This window comes from Bos indicus, chromosome 2 (assembly GCF_029378745.1).
Source record: "Bos indicus isolate NIAB-ARS_2022 breed Sahiwal x Tharparkar chromosome 2, NIAB-ARS_B.indTharparkar_mat_pri_1.0, whole genome shotgun sequence".
NCBI lineage: Eukaryota > Metazoa > Chordata > Mammalia > Artiodactyla > Bovidae > Bos > Bos indicus.
Window position 1 is genome coordinate 6,434,545 of NC_091761.1, and position 24,221 is coordinate 6,458,765.

At 36.4% G+C, this 24,221-nt stretch overlaps 1 protein-coding gene across 5 annotated transcripts in view; it reads right to left on the bottom strand.

The window, feature by feature from the left end:
• PMS1 (PMS1 homolog 1, mismatch repair system component) overlaps positions 1 to 24,221 on the bottom strand; it is a 130,951-nt gene that overhangs the window by 78,638 nt on the left and 28,092 nt on the right. For all 5 annotated transcript variants that reach the window (XR_011570449.1, XM_019969490.2, XM_070802295.1 and 2 more), the window contains exons 2-4: positions 23,698 to 23,849; positions 19,569 to 19,751; positions 9,526 to 9,628 (exon numbers count right to left, since the gene is read on the bottom strand). Coding sequence is in view for 4 of the 5 variants with exons in the window: in XM_019969490.2 (XP_019825049.1) it covers positions 9,526 to 9,628; positions 19,569 to 19,751; positions 23,698 to 23,849 (438 nt within the window). In the remaining variant the exon portion in view is untranslated. The remainder of the gene's footprint in view (positions 1 to 9,525; positions 9,629 to 19,568; positions 19,752 to 23,697; positions 23,850 to 24,221) is intronic.

Sequence of the window (24,221 nt, forward strand, 5' to 3'; positions counted from 1 at the left end):
GTCCTAAATTTTAAGGAGAATGAAAAACTTTACAAAAACTTCAGAAAGAACAAGTTCTTTATTAGGAAAGAATAACATTAAGTTTGCTATCTATAATACTAGAAGACAGACAATCTCAAACTACTGAGGGGTAAATAAGAAATGTATACCCACTCAAGATAAATATGATATACATAATGGGCAAAACATAGACTGTTCTGTACCTGCAGAGATCTGAAAGTATATTACCCAAGTATATTTGATGAAAACAGTGGAGGATGAACACTAACCAAATGGCAATTACATAAAAACCAAAGAATTACATGATAAGAGAAGAAAAAAACTTTATGAGCAAAAAATCATCAGACAGAAGATGGCAATGTGGTTGGCATTTGAAATATAACTGTTAAATAAACACTAATAAACATTCTTAAAATGTAAGTGATACAACATAGGGGAAATCCGAACTATAGCTTGGAACTCAATGTTTTAAAAGAAAAAACTCTTAATGATACTGGGTAAAAACTGGAGAAAAGGGTTAGGAATAAAAAAGATAAAAGCTTACATGATCTTATTTAACTTTCACTATGGAAGGCAATGGCACCCCACTCCAGTGCTCTTGCCTGGAGAATCCCATGGATGGAGGAGCCTGGTGGGCTGCAGTCCATGGGGTCGCAACTGAGCGACTTCACTTTCACTTTTCACTTTCATGCATTGGAGAAGGAAATGGCAACCCACTCCAATGTTCTTGCCTGGAGAATCCCAGGGACAGGGCGGCCTGGTGGACTGCCGTCTATGGGGTCGCACGGAGTCGGACTCGACTGAAACAACTTAGCAGCATGGCTATCTCCTTTCCTCCAAATGTCCTTCCTTCCATTACTTCAGCACATCAGACTTCTTTCCACCTCAAGGCTTGTGGACATGTGTTCTTTCCCCTACCCTTTGCATTGCTAACTCCTTTATCAAGCTTCAGATCTCAATCTAAGTAACACCCCTTAGAGAATCCACTCCTAAATGCCCTATCAAAGGTTGCTGCTCCCGAAGTTCAATCATGTTTTCTCTCTTCCTAGAGATTATCAATATTTGAAAAAACATGTGTCTGCCTCTTCTTTTAGAATACACGTAGCATGAGAACAAGTTAGGGTTAGGGTCTGCCACGTTTGTCATTATTTCTCTAGCAAGTCAAACACTGAATTGCTAAATAAATAAACAAAATTTATTTAAAAATTTTGAATGAACAACAAAAGAATGCATGAATGAATGAATGCACTGAAGAAAGAAAATAAACAAGGTAGTAAGAATAAACTTTGTATTTGTTTAAATTGTTTCTGCAGTTAAAGAATTACACATGGTATTTTTATAGTTTTTGAAAGGGAATTTACTAAAAGAAAAAATAATAATAAAAAAACAAGGTTAAGAGAAAAAGATCTTTGTGGAATAGGACCAAAGAAAATCCTTATTTCTACTTGGCTCACACTTGATGTTCTTCTGCTTTTCTCTTGATCAGGTGCATCATTAGCATATCACAGTCAGTCTCCCTTATCAGTGGGTTCCACATCTGTAGATTCAACCAACTACTGAGTCGAAATAGTTGGGAAAAAAATTTCATAAAGTTCCAAAAAGCGAAACTTGAATTTGCTGCAACCAATGGCAACTATTTACATAGCTTTTACACTGTATTAGGTATTATAAATAATTTAGAGATGATTTAAAATGTATGGGAGGATGCGTGTAGGTTATATGCCAACGACTACACCATTTTACATAAGAGACTTGAGCATCTGACAATTTTGGTATCTGTAAGGTGCCCTGTAACCAATCCTCTGTGAATCCTGAGGGATGACTGTACAAACACTTTAAAGTGGGGTTTTCTTTTTTGGCCTCCCTCCAGGGTATTTTCTTGGCCTAAATCCAAGTCACTTTCACACACAGAACAGAAGTCCTTGGAACACCACAGCACTCCTCACTAGTAACACTGTGGTGCTGCTATTCCCTGCCTTAGGGAAGTAAAAATACCACTGCTAAATTCCTAGGTAAAGCTGACGGAGAATAAGGCGTGCACGCACCCAGCAATCAGAAAAGGTAGGCACTCTGTCTCCATTGCTAAAGAGAGGTCACACACTCACACCAAAATTCGCCTCACACCGTATTCTGAGACCTCTTATGCCTCCTCATCTCACTCTGCGTTCTCCCTAGATACTTCCTCCACTCCCACAGCTTTAAATGCCACTCATATGCCAATAATTCCTTTCAGCAAAGCTGTAAGAAATACACTTTTATGACCCTCTAAAAAATAAAAAAACAATATGCCAATTAAACTATGCTACGATGCCCAAATAACCATCCCAGGCAACAGAACTAGTCACACCAGCCTTTCATTGCTCTGAAATTTCTTTTAAAGAGCCTGACAGATAAGGCAATTTCCTCGGGTGTATTGAATTTCAATGCTGGGCCTGTGATGGCAATCCCTTTCTATTTAACACAGCTTTTTCACTTGTGGCTATTTTCCCTTTTTAGGTCTCATAAAACACTTGCTTTGGAGGAAAATGTAAAATTGTTGTTTATCCCTGCTATCAATACACAAATTACAAACAATACACACAACTGCTTATCCAAAAGGGATTCAGTTCAGTTCAGTTGCTCAGTCGTGTCCAACTCTTTGCAACCCCATGAACCACAGCATGCCAGGGCTCCCTGTCCGTTACCAACTCCCGGAGTTCACCCAGACTCATTTCCATCAAGTTGGTGATGCCATCCAACCATCTCATCCTCTGTCGTCCCCTTCTCCTGCCGTCAATCTTCCCCAGCATCAGGGTCTTTTCAAATGAGTCAGCTCTTCTCATCAGGTAGCCAAAGTACTGGAGTTTCAGCTTCAGCATCAGTCCTTCCAATGAACACTCAGGACTGATCTCCTTTAGGATGGACTGGTTGGATCTCCTCGCAGTCCAAGGGACTCTCAAGAGTCTTCTCCAACACCACAGTTCAAAAACATCAATTCTTTGGTGCTCAGCTTTCTTTATAGTCCAACTGTCACATCCATATATGACTACTGGAAAAACCATAGCCTTGACTAGAAGGACCTTTGTTGACAAAGTAATTAGGGAGGCCATTAATTATAAGCCACAACCTGTTTTCTGAGATGTCAAAATGTGCATCTTATAAATAAGATATACATGTCTGAGACCTACAATACTCAACTTATATATAGGTACTTATTCAAAATTATTACCTGGATACAAAATTACTACAAAGATACTTCAAATCACCATGCCTAGATCTTTCTCCTGGAGTCTGATACTACATTTATCCTCCCGTTCTCATATAACATTGACATCAAACAGTTTCCAAAAACAGGTACTCTATATTGAACTGAGTCTTTCCCCCATCTCTTACTACCAATATTGCCTAAGTCACCTAGGCCTAGCCATTCTATGCCCAAAAGATCTCTCAAATTTATGTCATGTCCTTTCCTTCTCCTCAAACCTTAGTTCAAGATAACATCTCTTACAGTAAGACATAAATTATGGTAGGAGTTATAATGTCCTGCTGGTTTATTTTGTAAATGGCATGATATCCATCCTCTACCTAAAAAGTTTCAGTGGCCCAACACTGGTTACAAGAAGGGGTAAAAACTCCTCACCGTAACATAACATAACCTAATATCCAAGCTACCATTTTCTAACTTCATCTCCTGCATCCACTGTCTCCAAACATTCTCACAGAACTCTGCTATGTCATTCTTAGTACACCAGTTTAATCTACCTTATTGGTTTTTCAGCTTTACTTATTGTATTATTTTTATTTTTTTAATTTTATTTTATTTTTAAACTTTACAATATTGTATTGGTTTTGCCAAATATCGAAATGAATCCGCCACAGGCATACATGTGTTTCCCATCCTGAACCCTCCTCCCTCCTCCCTCCCCATACCATCCCTCTGGGTCGTCCCAGTGCACTAGCCCCAAGCATCCAGTATCGTGCACCGAACCTGGACTGGCGTCTCGTTCCATATATGATATTATATGTATTTCAATGCCATTCTCCCAAATCATCCCACCCTCTCCCACAGAGTCCAAAAGACTGTTCTATACATCAGTGTCTCTTTTGCTGTCTCGTATACAGGGTTATTGTTACCATCTTTCTAAATTCCATATATATGCGTTAGTATACTGTATTGGTGTTTTTCTTTCTGGCTTACTTCACTCTGTATAATAGGCTCCAGTTTCATCCACCTCATTAGAACTGATTCAAATGTATTCTTTTTAATGGCTGAGTAATACTCCATTGTGTATATGTACCACAGCTTTCTTATCCATTCATCTGCTGATGGACATCTAGGTTGCTTCCATGTCCTGGCTATTATAAACAGTGCTGCAATGAACATTGGGGTACATGTGTCTCTTTCAATTCTGGTTTCCCCAGTGTGTATGCCCAGCAGTGGGATTGCTGGATCATAAGGCAGTTCTCTTTCCAGTTTTTTAAGGAATCTCCACACTGTTCTCCACAGTGGCTGTACTAGTTTGCATTCCCACCAACAGTGTAAGAGGGTTCCCTTTTCTCCACGTCCTCTCCAGCATTTATTGCTTGTAGACTTTTGGATCGCAGCCATTCTGACTGGCGTGAAATGGTACCTCATAGTGGTTTTGATTTGCATTTCTCTGATAATGAGTGATGTTGAGCATCTTTTCATGTGTTTGTTAGCCATCTGTATGTCTTCTCTGGAGAAATGTCTTTTTAAGTTCTAGAATTTTCATTAGGTTCTTCCTTAGAATTCTATTTCTCTGCTCAAATTTTCCACCGTCTTATCAATTTTGACTATCTTTTTCTCTAAATCCTTTAACATGAAAGTTCTTGTTTCCTAATTCAAACATATGCAAGTTTGTTTATATCAACTACTTTTTCTCTTGACTATGAATCCATTTTCCTTTTTTCAAGTCTCTCAATATTTTTATTTTTACGAGACATGATGCATAAAGGAACAATAGATACTGAAATAGATATTTTCCCCAGTGAAGGTAAATTCATTTTCTCTGTCAAACAGCTAGAGTGAAGAGTAGCTCTCTTTAATACAAAAGGAGTTCATTTGGGTTGGAGCTGAGTAGCCCTTTAGTTCCAGTTCACTTCTGGTTTCAAATGTCTTGAAGATGGAATCAGGTGTCTTCCTATGGCAAGGCTTTGGGATTTAAACACTGTAAGACTTTAAGATACTTCTCTCTTTGCTGCTAAGTCACTTCAGTCGTGTCCGACTCTGTGTGACCCCACAGACGGCAGCCCACCAGGCTCCCCGGTCCCTGGGATTCTCCAGGCAAGAACACTGGAGTGGGTTGCCATTTCCTTCTCCAATGCATGAAAAGTGAAAAGTGAAAGTGAAGTCGATCAGACATGTCTGACTCTTAGCGACCCCATGGACTGCAGCCTACCAGGCTCCTCCATCCATGGGATTTTCCAGGCAAGAGTACTGGAGTGGGGTGCCATTGCCTTCTCCTCTCTCTAGCTCAGTCCTAACTTTCTTCATCACTGCTTACTCAGCAAGAGTCCTGATAAGATTTGGCTTCTCAGGTGAACCAGTATTTGAGGATCAATCCTATCCTCTAATCTGTCATGTCAGCTCGTATGCAACTAATAAAGTTCAGCTGGTTTCTCTCAGGGCCATGAACAATCCCATATAGCAGGCTTGCTCCATTGCCTGCCTACACCTCCAGGCTCAGTTAATGCTCTCAGGGACACAAGCAGCCACCAGTCTCTTTGTGCCTAAGTGTGTCTAGGAAGGCACAAAGGTGCATCTTGAACTTGGTTCATTTAACTTCTTTGTGACACAGCTTTCCAGTGAATTTTAAAAAATACAACTTTTTAAATCATGTGCTTCCCCCTGTCATTACACAGAGAGCAGTTGTCTCCTGACAATTTCTACATCCATTCTTCTCTTATTGAAAAGTTATATTCCCTCCTTTTCTTACCATCTTCAAACTGAAATATTATGTTTTCTGAAAAATTTGCTTTCCGTCCTCTAGATAGCTGTCATTACCTCTTTACTCATCTGTATTCTCCACTAGTCTGTGAATTCTGTTCACTCACCTGTGGTCTCCATTAGCCTGTACAAATATAATGACGTATACCGTAGCTGTGGACAGACAGTGGTAAGGAAGGTAGGCAGAAATCAGAGCAAATATATGTTTATGAAATGAAAAAGATGTATGTTGGCTTTTAAATATATGTTATGCATTGAAGACCACACTGTACCTAATCCGTACATTAACTGATGGTTTATTGCTTCACCAGCTAAAAACATTTTCTCTCAACAAATTGAGAATTACCAATAAGCCAAGAATTATACACATATATTTGAACAAAACTTAATGATGGAAAACTTTGCTGATTCCAAATGAAATGTATATCCTTAAAAAAATACCAAGCAATATTGGCCAATAGGGAGGAGGCCCTAGTATACTATCATATTTTACAAGAGAACTGCTCAGCTCTCTAACTTTAGCACATTCTATAAACACCAGAATTAAACTGCAGTCCTGTAATATGCTCCCTGTTATATTTTTACATGACCCTATGTTATGCCATAAGGCAGCTATTTATATTCCTAATGTAAAGAGGTATGGTTGTTTGAATATATCAATGCTTTCTTATTCAATGAATAAAGTTCTATTCTCAAGAAGAAAAAAAAATTTTTTCAATACATACACAATCACACATACCAAGCATTTACAAAGAACATGATGCTCTACTCTAAAAAAGGGGTAGGGAAAAGATATACCCTGATCAGAGTACTTTAAATATACTAATTTTGATATCTGAGAAATTCCTAAGGCAGAATTACTAAGAGGTGTTAAAACAATTTGTCTAGGATGGTAAATCAATTTAGAAAGCTTAATGCTGATTATCTAGGGTAAAGGAAATAGAACTGATGACAGAAAAAAGATATCAAAACAAGTCATTTAGTCAGAGTTCTTGGTAAAATAATTTAAAAGCTAGAAACTTATTTTTACATTTCTTGTTAATTTTTTAAATGTCTTAAAACAGAAGTGAACAGAAGGTAAGGGCAATTTAAAATGATATTCCATTAAACACACAAATTATTTTAAATGATTAAATTAATCCATAAAATAAATACCTATATCTGGAAAAATCAGAACTGGGACCTCTAGTAAACAATTCTGAAACATTTAAAAATATGTTTTAAAGGGGTAATGAATTTTAAAATGCCTAAGAAAGATGTTGCTATGAGCTGTCCCTCCATCTACAGTTAGGTTATCTACAGGTATCACCATTCTATCAGATGATATGAGGAGTAACTGCTAAGCAAGGACATTCACACCACAGAAGAAATTAATCTGCAAGAACCCTAAATGCACAGGTATTAATTAGGATGGTTGTACTGTAGTTTTATCTTACACAGAAAATATTTAAATGGAAGCTGAATGACAGCTGGTGGTGAAATGTGAGTCTGTGATTTAATCACTCAGAAACTATCAGCACTAAGGCAATATAAGTGTGAAGGGCTTTCGAAAGTGCTTGTGGGTTTCTATAATACGCTTACCTGGAGCAACAACAAACTAGGGGTTTGATTTTGTGTTGTTTATCTAGGCAATTGGTGGGGGGAAGTGAGTTATGAAAGACACTAACTACTGACACAACCACTGACCTTCTAAGTAAGTAGTTTCTTAAGATAAAAGGAATATGCTAAGAAAATAAGGTTCACTTACTGACTGGAGAAATTTCTTAATATGCCTACATGGTCTCACTAGAAGTACAGAAGGCTTAGGTCACCAAGAAAAAAAATGAATCAGCAAATGGGCAAAGATCAGAAGGATTCCATATTTAAGGACTGTTATTTCATAGTTCCCATGGAAATGAATATAGAAAAGCATGAGAAGTATGAGTGATGCAGAGGCACTGGCCATCCAGATTAGACTGGCTACTACTAAGATAAAAATAAATACATTTAAGTTTTATAAGGTGACTAGATTACTTCAAAGTCCTCCACAGGATAGCCACTCAAATATCTCCTAGTGGTTTAACTTGAACTCCTAAGAACTGGGGTAAGAGCATTTCTGGATAGGGACCATATTAAAAAATGCCTTGTCTTTGTCTTTATTTTCAGCACATAAAAAAGAAAAGAATCACAATCTATTACTTTTAATTAAAGCATGCACAATATAATACATCAAATTAAACTGCTATTAGACTTGAGCTCATTTTTATTTACCAAATAAATGAGGGGGAAAAGTGTGTTTTCTTAAGGGTTCATATTAACTCTTTCCTTTATGTAGATGAAAAAATATTAATTTTTAATGATCAAAAGTATAAATAAAGATTTATAAAATAAGAGAAAGAATGAGAAAATTTGGTATCAGTATTATGATACAAGAAAATAAATTTCAATGAAGAAAGAAATCATTTGAAAAAATACATCCAATAATTTAACATTAAAATTGGAGGGAAGAAACCACAGAAAAAAATACCGTGCTTTGATAAATTACAATGAGGGACCAAAAACTTAAAAATGAATTTACAACACAAATCAGAAGGACAACTAACAAAATACTCAACAACGCAAGTCCTTTTTCAGATCTCATAATTCTTTTGGGAATGACTCTAAACAGGCTGTATCTTTAATATTCTCTCAACTTTATACATCCCATTACCAGAATTTAATAGCAAAAGATTAAAGTAGATATGTGAAACTCACACCTGAAGAGACATTTTTCTCTAGATGTAAATAGGTAGCTGTTCAGTCCCTAAGTCATGTCTTACTCTTTTGCAAACCCATGGCCTGTAGCCCGCCAGGCTCCTCTGTCCATGGGATTTCCAGGCAAGAATAGTGGAGTGGGCTGCCATTTCCTCCTCCAGGGGAACTTTTCGGACCAGGGATTGAATCATGTTTTCTCCATTGGCAGGTGGATTCTTTAGGGGAGGGACTTAAAAAGATGTCAATTAAAATGTACTAACACTGTGTAAGTGTATAAAATACTAAAGAACTAAACTACAAATAGCAAGTATAATGTATTTATTTGCTTCAAATAATATGTGAAACATTAGCAATAAGTTGATAATTACTGAAACCGAGAGATGGGTACTTATTCCTTTTGTACATATATTTGAAGTTTTCCATAAAAAAAAATTTTTTTAATTATTTATTTAATAATATCTTGCTTAGTATGGTTAACTGCCATACATTACTAAATCAATAATGTTTACTGCCATGGATTACTAAATCAATAATATTTTAGTCATTTCAAAAAATATATTATCCTTCATATAAAGAAGACACTAATGACCAAGTAAAACAACTGCTCTGACAATTTTTATAGAATAACCAATTCATGTTGTTGCTCAAAGTCTTTCACACAGTTCCTCTTGAGAATATGTATTTAAAAAAGTCAGCAGCTAGAATAAGGCTAAATGTTCAATTAGAAGTTAACCAGACTTTATGAGAATCAAACACAAAGCAATACCTTTGAATTTAAAGAGAAAACAATTTTTTAAAAAAAATAAGAAAGAAAAGCAAAGAATGCTACAAAGCTTCTGTCTTACCTTGACCAAGATGTGAAGGTTTTTGAGAAATTATGTGACCACCACCATCTAAAACATACTGGGTACTAAAGTTATCAGCAGCTGTCTTTGTTGTAATTGAAACCTAGAATAAGAAAAACTCAAATAAAATTATGATTTTATATACTGCAGTGGGCTCATTATAAAATGAGGTTTAAAATAATAAATGTATATTCTCTCAACTGAAAAAAGTTTGACTTAGTAAGTTATTACAACCACTTCTCTTTGAAATATTCCATAGTGATACACTAATAAACAATAGGCTAGCTTACATTTTTCATGTTGCAAATTACTGATTTTTATTCCAAATATATTACCTTAAAACATACACACACATCAATAAACTTGAATGGCTATTTGTACTGTATGTATTAAATGACTTAACATCTGTAAAATCAAATACTTCAATTGCATTAGGGAAGCTTGCTTTTCAACGGACAATTCCCACAAAGTTGCTGGCAAAGTGAAAAATTCTTTTGTAAAGTGACCATTCACTCCTTCCTTTATGTTGAGTATAAAATTGCACTTCTGTATTTCAAGTTAATGGTTCAAAAGAATAAAAATCAATTAATCAAACATATATGTTGATTTATCAGCAATATTTCTTAAACCCAAACTTTAAACTCACTGTTTAAATGGAAACATTTTATTATTTAAAAAACTAGAATTAAAACATATAAAAAAGGATTCCATTCAGCATGAAAATATTTCCTAAGATATTACAGTCATAGAAATATAAATTTAAGAATGTCTGAACTCTTCTGAGCCATCCTCACCCTCAGCTTTCTACTTACCAACTTTTGTGAGATTACTAGAAGAACACATGCTATAACAATGGTAAAACATTCCATTATGAGAAAACACCATAGTTGGTGAGTGGGAATGCTGGCAAAAAAGCAGGGTGGTTTCAAAAAAGCCTTCTCACATTTTGAGTGAGCAATGACCACCCAAAATTGGGAGCAATCTTTCTCAGTCATCCTTGGACTAAGCAGAGCTGACTATCTTAAAATACATCTATATAATTTAGAAAGAAGCCACAAAGATTCAGCACCACTACTGGAATTCACCTAGGTCCAGTTGGGTCTACATGTGATGATTCTGTCACCAAGTCCTAACCATGCCCTGATTTATGGTAGGCCAGATGGCTCTGTGGAACATGTGGGTGCCACGAAGGCAACACCAGTCACCACAAATATATATGTGTATGTATATATATATATATATATATATATATATATATATATACATGGCATATAAATATATTTTTTTATATATTCAATATCAATATATATTTATATGGCATATAAATATATGGCTTCTCTAGCTCACAGTACTAGCATACTAGCAGAGTCTGTTAGATTTTCTCCAAGGGTGATGTCCATAAAATCATTATTAGAGGCTCATTGCTGCAGGCTGCTATTTCTGTCATAAATGTTCCCCCACCCCCGCAAAAGTTGTACCCGAGGACTTCCCTGGGGGTCAAGTGGTTAGGAATTCACCTGCCAATGCAGGGGATACAGGGTTTGATCCCTGGTCCAGGAAGATTCCACATGCTGTGGGGCAACTAAGACCGTGAAGCACAACTATGAGCCTGAGCTCTCAAGCCCGTGAGCTGCAGCTACTGAAGCCCATGCACCCCAGAGCTGGTGCTCTGCGACAACGGAAGCCACCACGATGAGAAAACTGAGCACTGCAGTAAGAGAGGAGCACCCACTCGTCACGACTAGAGAAAGCCTGTTCACAGCCAAGAAGACCCAGTGCAGTCAAAAATTAAAAACAGATAAATAAAATAAACAACAACAATCTTGCTACCAAAAAAAAGTTGTGCCTGAAACAAAGTTGTGAGCCTCTGTATACTCTCCAGTGATTCTTCTATTTCCAATAATACACTTCATGGTTCAAAAGTTGTATTTTAAAAAAGTTTTCCTGATAACCAATCTCAATCTTCCCAGCTGCATCCCAACTCTATAGTGTCTAATTGTGATTCCCTCTAGTGAAGTGAAGTCCCTCAGTCGTGTCCAACTCTTAGCGACCCCATGGACTACAGCCCGCAAGGCCCTCCGTCCATGGGATTTTCCAGGCAAGAGTGGGGTGCCATTGCCTTCTCCAGATTCCCTCTAGTAAAGTTTGTTAAAAACAAAGAGTACAGAAATTCCTAGAGATTTTCTTTCCTATTTCTAATTTAATCACTTTATGATTGTCCCTCTATAAATAATTCTACATTTAACCAAACACTGCTCCAAAATGCCAAGGTCAACTGAATTCTACTTCTATTCTCCAAAGAGCTAGCCACTTGACGTAAGCTGGTGTCACTGAGTAAAGGCAGCCCTGGAACTCTGAGTTCTAGTGCTAACTCTGCCAGTGGCTTGCTAGATGGTCCTGAATAAATGATTACACTATCATCTTAGGAGAAGGGTGATGATAAGATGAAGATGATGCTAATACTTTATAAGGTTACACAGGTTTTTGCTTTAACTACTTCAAAGCATTTTACAGATTTAGCCTTAAACCATTAGGGAATAGTAAACAAACTCCAGCCTAGATGAATAAACAGAAGTGCTAAAAAGCAAAATAGAACCTTAGTGGTCATAATGCAACATTTATGTTAAAGAAGTTTAAAAAAAGAAAAAAAAAAAAGAACATAATGTCGTCTTCCAGTGTTAAAATTTTAAAAACTGAATTGTTTATGGTACTATGGAAATTTATTTAGATAGGAAATCCTTTGTAATTCCCTGCAAAAGACAGTGAAGGATAACACACACACACAGTTTCACAAATTCATAAAACACAGTGTGTTCCTCAGAAGAAGGAATTGTATTTCAAGAGTTCATTTCATCATATGATCCTGTGTCCTGGACAGGAAACCTTTTTTTGGACCAGGCACAGGTTCAGAATGTGTTAGCTGCTGTTAGCTGTGCAGCAGCTAGCACATTTGAATTGGTAATAACTCCACCATCAGAAGCATCTTTAATATTACAAATTATTACTGGTGCTTCTGACTAGAGTCATTGAGGAATTGTGGCAGTGAATGACTCCAGTGGTGTTCTCAAGAGAAAAAATAAATTTATTTTAAAGAATTTTAAAATGAGTTTACTTTAAAAGAAGTTTTAGAAGTCCTTAGAGGTTATATTAATTATCAATTGTTAAAAACTGACTCTCTGATCTAGTTAATGAATTTCAGTAAATTATAATACTATTACAAAGTTAAAATTGCATAAAAGCATTTAAGCTTTAGATAAGTACTATTTTTCTCAATGTTTCAGAAAGTAAGTAAATTAAAAGCTTAGTATATATCTTTAAATTCATGAGAAAAAAAAATCCTCTCCTGACAAAATTTCATTTAAGATAATTAAAGTTTTGTGGAGGTTTTTTGGTTTTGTTCTGCTTCTGCTGACTTTTGGACAAATACTTTACTTTGGCACAAAAACAAAATCTGAAAAGTAAGGTAATTGGTCCTCATGATTCAGCTGAAATGTGAACCGCACATGGATCACTGACCTGTCTTTTCTTCCTCAGTGTGAGTATGCCTGCCTGTCTGCCTACAGCTGTACGTTATGACTTCCCCCAAATACTCCACTGTGGGACACTAGCAACAGGGAGATCCTGGCCTTGGCTTTTCCCCTTTCCACAGTTTTATTATCAGTGAGAAAGGTGCATTTATGAAACATGATATACCAACTGCTTAAAAAATTCTGTGCCTATTCTAATTAAAGGCTTACCACAATGGCTCTCAGGGACACAGGAGGCATCCTGCACTGTGTCACAGGGAGCAGGAAACATCAGAACGAAGCTAGAGGCTTCCCTCTCTTCTTCCACAGCTCTGTGGGACCACAAATAAGGGCATCCCAACTTCCATCTCGGAGAAGGCAATGGCACCCCACGCCAGTACTCTTGCCTGGAAAATCCCATGGATGGAGGAGCCTGGTGGGCTGCAGTCCATGGGGTCGCTAAGAGTCGGACACGACTGAAGCGACTTAGCAGCAGTAGCAGCAGCTCATTTTAGTTAGTATGTTTAGTAATACGTACCAGGAATGTAACACTGAAGACTGATGAATATTCCAAAATTACTGTTCCACAACAATAATAAATTTCAAGAGATGTTATACTTAATGATATAATTAAAAAAAAAAAACATGAATCACTTTGTTTCAGTCACTGATACATTCATCAGATTATGGAAACAGGTAATTCCAGTTTTAAATACCACTCTGTTATAAAAATTTATTTTTTACTGTTTTGGACTGATTGGAAGTCATTTTATAACTGAAAAATTAGGAAAACTGCTTATTCTTTTAAAATGCATAAATTAAAAAAACAGACTTAGATATATTTTAAATTTCGACAGCCAATTTTGCTGAAAGTCTATTTAATTTTTCTTTTTATAACTAAAATTATGATTAACTTTAAAATAATCTAACACAAGATAATTTAAACAGTTGGAGTTTTGAGTGATGGCTGTGTGACAAAACTATATCCCTATTATCTATTATCAATTTACCTAGTCAGAGATGATTTACATCTGTATGACTTTAAATCTATCTACATCAGTTAGTTTGGCCAATAGAATAACCAAATCACTAATTTTTATTATGTAATCGCAATCTCTATCCAAAAATTTTCAAAATAAACTGGAGCCTTTAAAATAAACATGTAACTTCTATACTTGCAATTTCAATTCTTTCTGAATGGTGAAGTGTATTGTTTAAAAAGTAATATTTTTCCCCAGAAAAGCACTCATTAGTTTGTCTTCCTAAATAATGTTTTAATTTTAAAATATAATTGACTTTAAGAACTATATATTACTATGTTTCTGAAATAGTATTCAGAAGCCTCTGATATACATTTCAACTTGACTACTCCTTGATAAAATCTCTATTGAGCACTATGGACCTGAGTATATTCATTATTTTAATATGAGGCATTTTTAAACTTACTAATACCTTTTTAATCATGCTAGTAAGAAAGCAGCATGAGGTACTGTGGAAAAACCAGTACTGAGAGGTGTGAAATTATAAATGAATTTTTGGCTTTGCCATGGATACATTATGTGTCTCTAAAGAGATCACAATTTTCATATTCCATTTACTTCACTGTGCACAGTTCCTCTGAACTAAACCACTCACATACAGTAGATAAATAAACTTTAACTGAATTATTACTAGACTGTTTTGAAGTTGGGTTAAGAAAACCTGGCATTATTAAAAAGAATGCATTTGAATCAGTTCTAGTGAAGTGAATGAAACTGGAGCCTATTATACAGAGTAAAGTAAGTCAGAAAGAAAAACACCATTACAGTATACTAACGCACATATGTGGAATTTAGAAAGATGGTAACGATGACCCTATATGTGAGACAGCAGAAGAGACACAGATGTAAAGAACAGACTTTTGGACTCTGTGGGAGAAGGTGAGGGTGGGATGATTTGAGAGGGTAGCGTTGAAACATGTATATTATCATATGTGAAATAGATCGCCAGTCCAGGTTCGATGCATGAGACAGGGTGCTCAGGGCTGGTGCACTGGGATAACCCTGAGGGATGGGATGGGGAGAGAGGTGGGAGGGGGGTTCAGGATGGGGAACACATGTACACCCATGGCTGATTCATGTCAAGGTATGGCAAAAACCACTACAATATTGTGAAGTAATTAGCTTCCAATTAAAATAAATTTTTAAAAAAGAAAAGAAAACCTGGCATTTGGCTTCAGAAAACCTCATTTTCTTATCAAAAATATAGGGAGACTAAACCATAAAAGACTAAGATGGAGACTAGCACTGGGGAGTGCTCCAGAGACGATCATTTGTGGGGGCAAGACAGAAAGAGAAGTGGGGCTGTGCCACAGTCACAGCAGGCCTTGGCAGGCCCCAGGGGGCACTCTGGAGCAGAAACAGCATGGCAGAGTTGTTTCTGAATCAGAACAGGGCCTTTACAAGGTTGCCCTGTATACGGTGGGTAAGGGTCCACTACTAATACCGGAAACCTCTGTATCAGAAAGAATCTAAATCATCAAAACATTTGTGACCAAAGAGTATATACTGTAAGAGTCCATTTAGATCAAGTTCAAGTACAGGTATGACTAATCTCTGTGATACAGATCAGAAGAGCCACTACCTTTTGAGGCATACTAGCTGGAAGCAGGAATGAGAGAGGCCTTCAGGGGTGCTGATAATGGTCTAAATCTTGATCTGAAGTATACATACATAAAAATTGACACACACACGCACACACATCTATTTGTAATTTTCCCAAAGACTTATAAGACTTAACAATATTCCATAAAATACTGGAATATTTTCTAAGATAAACTTTGGACTCTAAAATATGTAAATTGAACATAATGTTTTAAAGCTTATAGTTTTCTATCACTGTGATAATTTGACAATTCTTCTACTCCTTTTGTAATTTTGATGAACAAAATTATTTTAAGTATTTATACTCAAGACATTCAAATACTTCAAAAATGAATCAAGAGATCAAACGATAAATTTGGATACTAAGTGGGCTTAAGTAATCAAATGAAAAAACAATGCTGAGTACCACTGGATAAAGACTTGCCAAACTGCCATCAAAAATTGTAACTACAGTGAAGATTTGGATAAATTATGACTTATGTACAGTGTATTTTAAAAGACTAAGTATAGTACTGCCACCTAGCAGACAAAGTTGATAATGACCAACTTCAGTTCTGAAAGGCCAATATACACATCTTATAGAAAATACAAAAAGGCTGAACAATATATTATTTAACAATACCTGTCAAAATAAAGCTTAACAACTATTTGCCAAATTTGGACAACACAGTTAGAAAATCAAATACTTTACTCTCAAGTAAATAATACAATTTTTAAAACAGCCCTGAGAACTCAAACAGCAGTATTTAGTACTGGGAGCTTCAAAGCCTCTCTGGTACAAATCACACCCCAATTAAAAAAAAAAAAAAAAGACTCTTTCTACAAGATTTCAGGACTATAGATTCCAACGTACAGTCTACGGTGATAAAATTGGGCAATGGCCAGTAAATTGTGGAGACTCAGCAAACTCTAAATAAAACAAGTGCTGAGAAAGATAGAGAAAGCACAGGGTGTGCAAGATTTTGGATAAAGATTTTTACACAGTATACACTTAAGGAATGACAAGGTCTTTTCTCCTTTAGTGATGTCTGAACATCTGGATTCTAATAAGCAAGGTCCTCTGAGCTAGAACAGCATAACTTCACCCTTTAAACTCCTGTCCTCCACAACCCACAATTTTTTTTTCTTTCTTAGGCATCAGCTTACAGAGCCCTGAAGTTAAAGAGTGAATACCTAGATGGGACCTTTCCACCAAAAGTGGAGAAAACCTACTTTATGCAAACACTCTAAGGGAAGGGCTGAGGGAAGACGGAGAAGCCTGGAGAAGGGGTCACTGTTGGGGAGACTAGTTCACTAAATAGACAATGAAAGCAGCAATATCTCATATCTTTGCCACTTTTCTGAGACAAGTCCCATCATTTCACTGCACCTGAGCATGCTCACCCAAACAGCAGTCAGCACAAATGAAAGGATACATGGCCACCAGGCAAAAGCAGGTAGCTAAGGAGACCCTCACAATTACCATGTAAAACAGTCACCTTGGCACACAATCACACTGTAAAACAAACCCGAACACAGAAGAGAGCAGTACAGCACAAAGCAACTAGTGATCAAACACAACTGATATACATGGAGATGGAGAGATTGAAAGGTTGTTATTGAATCACACGAAGACTCCGGGATTCTTGGCCCCCAGAGGAGAAGAATTCAATCCGGGGCCAGAGACGAGGCTTGATCGCTCAGAGCTTTTGTGTAATAAAGTTTTATTAAAGTATAAAGGAGATAGAGAAAGCTTCTGACATAGGCATCAGAAGGCGGCAGAAAGAGTACCCGCTTGCTAGTGTTAACAATGAAGTTATATACTTTCCAATGCATCCAAAGAATGTCTGGAGGTTGTAAAGACCTCATCAGACCTACTCCCATAATTTACATTTTAAGATAACAGAAGGTTTAATCCAGAGACTATCCTTAGGCAAGATACATTATTGTTATATAATCCTAAGGAATATGGAGAAAGAAAAAAAGTTTGTCCTTTCTTCCTCCTTGAGAATTCCAGATCCCTCTCTCCTTGGGAACCCCTAGACTCCTTATTAACCTGCCTAGGAACTGACTCTCTCAAGATAAGGTTCCAGATGGGCTTTGCCAAAAACCAGTTGTGAGATCTAGGGAAGAGGCAGTGACACAGAATTGATACTATGCAACGCGGTGGGTCAGACATCAACTGAATGAAGGGTTTATATACACTGAAAACATCCAGCAGTCAGGAAAGGAAAATTCTAACTAGGGTTTAGCCCAAGCCATTGCACATCTCTAGTGAGTGACTGAGTGTTTGCTCAGTTGTGTCTGACTCCTTGTGACCCCCATGGACTGTAGCCCACCAGGCTCCTCTGTCCATGGGACTCTCCAGGCAAGAATACTGGAGTGAGTTGCCATTTGCTTCTCTACATATCACTAGAGCACAGTCCAATTATCAGTGTTGACCAGCGTAGTATTTCCAGAGTGTGTTCCACAGCAGAACAGAATTAACAGTGATAGCTATCTCAATAAATGGGTTTCATAGCCAAGTGTGCAGGAAATGTCCCTATTGTAAACCACCAACCTCAGAGATTCACAATGCACTTTAGTACAGTAAAGGCTCTGAGAAATGCTTATAGTTACCTGTATAACTTTAATACTTTTCCAAGCCATTAGATGATCAAACCATTTTTTCCCTCTCATATATATATATATATACACATACATACATATATATTACCACTGAAAAACACTCTTTGCCATTCCTCAAAAAATTAATTACAGTAGTCCCCCTTACCCACAGGAGACATGTTGCTAAATCCCCAGTGGAGGCCTGAAACTGCAGATAGTATCAAACCTTACATACACTATGTTTTTTTCTAAATACACATATCTAAGATAAAGTTCAATTAATAAATCAGGCACAGTAAGAGAATATCTGAATTGCTGGCATCACTACTCTTGTACTTTGGGGCCATTATTAAGTAAAATAAGGGCTCCTTTGAAAACAAGCACCATGATACCTTGACAGACCTGATAACTCACCCAGCTAGAAAGCGACTAAAAGGCTGTACTGTGTGCAGTGTGGATACGTAAGACAGACAATTCACATCCTAGGCAGGACAGAGCAGAACCATACCATATTTCATCATGCTACTCAGAATGGCACACAACTTATGAATTATTCCTGGAATTTTTCCACTTAATATTTTCTGACAGTGGTTGACTGCGGTAACTGAAACCACAGAAAGCAAAACCAGGGATAAGGGGGGATTACTGAACCATTTGACCCAGCGATTCCACTTCAGGGTATATACCCAAAAAAGTGAAAGCAAGGGCTCAGACATTTGTACACCAATCTTCACAAGAGTCAAACACTGGAAACAACCCAAATGTCTCTTGATAGATGAATGAATAAATAAAATATGGTTTATACATACAATGGAGTATCATTCACCCTTAACGAGAATGAAATTCTAATACACATTATAACATGTATGAACCTTAAAGACATTATGCTAAGTGAAATAAACCAGACACAAAAGATAAATATTGTATGATTCCAAGTATAAGACACACCTAAACAGTCAAACTCATAGAGACAGAAAGTAGAATATTGGTGACCAGTGGACAGAGGAAAGGAGAATAGGGGCTTATTGTTTAATGGGTACAGCTTCAGTTTGGGATGATGAAAAAGTCCCAGAGATGGACAGTGGTGATGCCTACACAACAGAGCCAATGCATTTAACGTCACAGAACTGTAAACTTAAAAATGACTAAACTGGTAGATTTGATGTCTATTTTACACAATAAGATGGTAAATGTTACATGTATTTTACACAGTTAAAAAAAAAACTGCCAAATTCTGGGTGAGTTTTCTCTTAATTCTAATACCATGTTATTATGAAACTGCTAAAATGATCAATACAAATTACCTTACCTCGGCTATACAACAAATTGACCCCAAGGCTTCTCCACGAAAACCATACGTTGTCAAATTTTCAAGGTCTTCGTGACTACTTATTTTGGAGGTGTAGTACTTTACTGCCATTACAGGTGCATCAATAGCCTTGATACCTTCACCATTGTCTCGCACCTCAATTTTATCAAATCCATAGTTTTCCTATGAAAAGTTCAACAATACTTTTAGTATATAAAGACAATAAACTATTATCACATTTAGACAGAAGGTAACACAAATGAAACAGTTTTGTTATTTATCTGTCTCTTATGGAAACTTAGGACTTCCCTGGTAGCTCAGTTGGTAAAGAATCTGCCTGCAATGCAGGAGACTGTGGTTCGATTCCTGAGTCAGTAAGAAACCCCAGAGAAAGGATAGGCTACTCGCTCCATTATTCTTGTGCTTTCCTAGTGGCTCAGATGATAAAGAATCCAGCTGCAATGCGGGAGACCGGGGGTCAATCCCTGGGTTGGGATGATCCCCTGGAGGAGGGCATGGCAACCCACTCCAGTATTCTTGCCTGGAGAATTACCATGGTCATGGAGCCTGGCGGGCTACAGCCCATGGGGTTGCAAAGAGTTGGACATGACTGAGCAACTAAGCACAGCACAGCAGAGCATGTAAACTTAACATTAAGGAAGTTAAAGAGTTTAAATTCTTAACTCTACCAATTCCTACTTATGGTACAATGGGCAAGTTCCTTGTTTTCCTTGGACTCAGATTCAGTGTAAAATAATACCAGTATGATCTTCATGGTTCCCTTGAATTGTTTCCATATAATAGGTATTTACATTTAAATTTATGTTTAAACTTCCCCAGAAATATTCTCCAAAGTTATATAGAACTTTTAATATATTGTTGCAGTTGTTCAGTCACTAAGTCGTATCCAACTCTTTGCAACCTCACGGACTGCAGCTACCAGGCTCTCTGTTGTCCTCTATCTCCTGGAGTTTGCTCAAATTCACATCTACTGAATTGGTGATGCTATCTAACCATCTCATCCTCTGCTGCTCCCTTCTCCTCCTGCCCTCAATCTTTCCCAGCATCAGGACCTTTTCCAATGACATGGTTCTTCCCATCAGGTAATCAAAGAACTAGAGCTTCAGCATCAGTCCTTCCGATGAATACTCAGGGATGATTTCCTTCAGGATTGACTGGTTTGATTTCCTTGCAGTCCCAGGGACTCTGAAGAGTCTTCTCCAACACCACACTTCAAAATCATCAATGATTCAGCACTCAGTCTTCTTTATGGTCCAACTCACATCCACAAATGACCACTGGAAAAACCAAAGCCTTGACTATATGGACATTTGTTGGCAAAGTGATGTCTCCGTTTTTTAATATACTGTCTAGGTGTGTCACAACATTTCTTCCAAAGAGCAAGTGTCTTTTAATTTCATGGCTGCAGTCACCATCTGCAGTGATTTTGGAGCCCAAGCAAAGAAAATCTGTCACTGCTTCTACTTTTTCCCCCTTCTATTTGCCATGAAGTGATGGGACCGGATGCCAAGATCTTAGTTTTCTGAATGCTGAGTTTCAAGCCAGCTTTTTCATTTTCCTCTTTCACCCCCATCAAGAGGTCCTTCTGTTTCTCTTCACTTTCTGCATTAGAGTGGTATCATCTACATATCTGAGGTTGCTGGTATTTCTCCCAGCAATCTTGATTCCCGCTTGTGAGTCATCCAGCTCAGCATTTTGCATGAAGTACTCTGCCTATCATCCATCTGTCCGGGGTGGTCCTGCATGGCATGGCTCATAGCTTCACTGAGTTACCCAAGTCCCTTCACCATGACAAGGCCGAAGGGTGCTTCGTGTATATATAATCTCCCAAATAAAACAGAACACCATCACCATCAAAACAACACCCAGTTCTACCCACCAAGAGCCCAGCAATTATCAACATTCAATCTGATTTTTACTACTTTCTCTCTTGAACTACTTATTGTAGTCATAAATAAATAAAAATCTGTTAATTATGACTTTCTGAATTTCTTTCTGCAAATAGTCACCTAACAGACCGCTCAGAAAATACACCTAATTAGCAATTTCAGTGAGTTTTTAATTTGAAAATGGAGGAGGAAAAACAAACCATAGCTTAATATGGGTAATTTAATACTAAAAATATGCATATATTGCAAATACAAAGCATAAATTCCTATGGTCATCACACTTTCTATGAGTACCCATTTTAAATTTGGTAGCAAACTTCTATCATAAGCTTTACTTCACAGAGTTTTATGTGTATGGCCATAAATGCAAGTTATATAGGGAAAAAAAAATCTTCCTACAATTATAATGACTGTTATTTAAAAATACTACAGTACCTTTTTAATAACCTAAAATTATATGATACTCTATCATTCTTTTTTAGATAAATTAGAAATACAAGGTGCTGGGGAGAGTCACCTAAGATTTAGTTTCTTATCTCTCCCTTAATCTAACATTATGATTCTGGAGATAGCTTGTCTACTTTGTTTTATAGAAAAATAATTAACTATAGAAATGCCAGTCTTTAAATACAAGTAAAAACTCAAGGGACCTGAGTAAAATAATACAAACATCTGTTTAAATGTCTGAAATAATGTCAACACATTTAATTTACTAATTATGAAAATATTCATACTCAGGACAATTATTACTATATGAAACTATAATAAAACAGATCTTATTATATAGAGCAAAAGAGCTGTTTTAAAATTCTACAAACCAGAAACTGATAAATGTCAAGAGACTTAAATATATAACCATGTAAAAATGTGTACTCTAATTTCCTTTTTAAAGAGGACTTCTGTTGGCTCTGTAAAATTATTGTTTAAAACTATATTTTTCTTCCAAGACCTTTCAGAATAAGATTTATGTTTGCCTGCTTAAGATTCTTATGTTAAATTTGTCAGTTATAATTATCTAATCCTATTTAAGTATTATCAACTGTATTCTAATCAGACTGAACTGTATAAAATGTTTAAGAAAAAGGAATTGTCTTTCATTTTAATTTTTTCATATTTATAAAGCTTTTACTGTATCATTTAAAATCAAAGTACAAGTTTGACATAGGATAGAACAATGCTTCTCATTATCAACCAGAAACTTTTTAGAAACACAAATTTGGGGCCCTACCTAGAATATGAAATTCTAGGGCCCAATAGCTGTTTTAACAAACTCACTAAAATTACTGATGCACCCAAGTGTTGTGAGAACCACTAGCATTGACGAAAAATCTTGAAAGGTTTTAGAGTCATAAAGATCTGGAATATAATCTCAGCTCTACTACTTACTACCATACTTACATGACTTTGGGAAAGTTCTTAGAACCTTAGTTATTTGTAAAATGGGTAGTGGTAGCTAATTTATAGTTTTTATAAGGATAAAAAGGGATAACATATATATAATATATGTACATGTATATGAAAAGGGAAGGTCTTTTTCCTACAAAGATATTCATATCAGTATTCTTGCTAATGCCATAATACCAGAAATAATATAAATATCTGATGATCAGGAGATTACAAAAAAAATGCATTCTTACATTCACTCAAACAAATTTATTTACCATTTATGTACCAGATACTGAACAGGTATAGACAACACAAAAAAATATAGACCTTACCTCCATGAGCTAGTAATTTATAATAGAGGTGGTAGAGGTTCAGACTCATTGCAATAAATCATAGTAAGTGTCATAAGTCATATTAACTCAAATGATTTAATATGTAGCACTTAAATTTAAAAATGTGAAAACTATGAAACAACAAAGTTCTGAAAGAGAATTAAGTAGAAAAAACAAAATACAAATGAGAATATATAAAGCAAATAAGCACATATAACCAAGGGTAAGTAATAGCAGAAAATATGGACAAATTAAGTTCATTTATGTGAAAGAGTCCTCAAGAGTAAGTTTTCCTTTATGACTTCCTTTAGTGTTACTGTATATTGATTTAAACTAAAATGCATTTTTAAGGATTTACTCTTAAATAAGACAAAAGATTTAATGTTCTAAAAATAATTTACTGGTATATAAAGGAAAAAAAGGTAATAGTTGTAAGGAGAAAACATCTGTCCAACTCCTTTTTGTTTTAAAGGTAGTTGGCAGCATCTCAAGAACACTCACCAGTTTAACATCTATGCTTGTGGCACGGGCATCCAAGGAGTTTTCAATGAGCTCTTTTACAACACTGACCACGGAAGTGATTACTTGAGAGCTTGAAAGCAGGCGAACTGTTGCTGCAGACAACTGTTTCATTCTAGCTTTCAGCACAGTAGCTAGAAAATAAACCATGAGATGTAAAAATAAAAATTGTTAAACATTCCTAACAGAACTGATAGCAGTTTGGTTACGAGTCTCATTGTATGTCCGGCTCTACTGTTAAGCACGTACAGTATTAAATTGCTTATTTCTTATGAATATCCTTTAAAATCAATGCCATTATCATCTGCATATTGTTAAGTCTAAGGCACAGATATATTATTTGTTAAGTCACACTAGTTACTAATTGAAGAATGGTAAGAACAATTGTGCAATAAGTGTAATATATGACCTGCCTGGCTAGGAATGACCAGATGGTGCTGTCAACTGATAAGCAGATAATGTCAGTCATGTGCCTTAATGGCAGCGGCTCTTGAACATCATTAGTC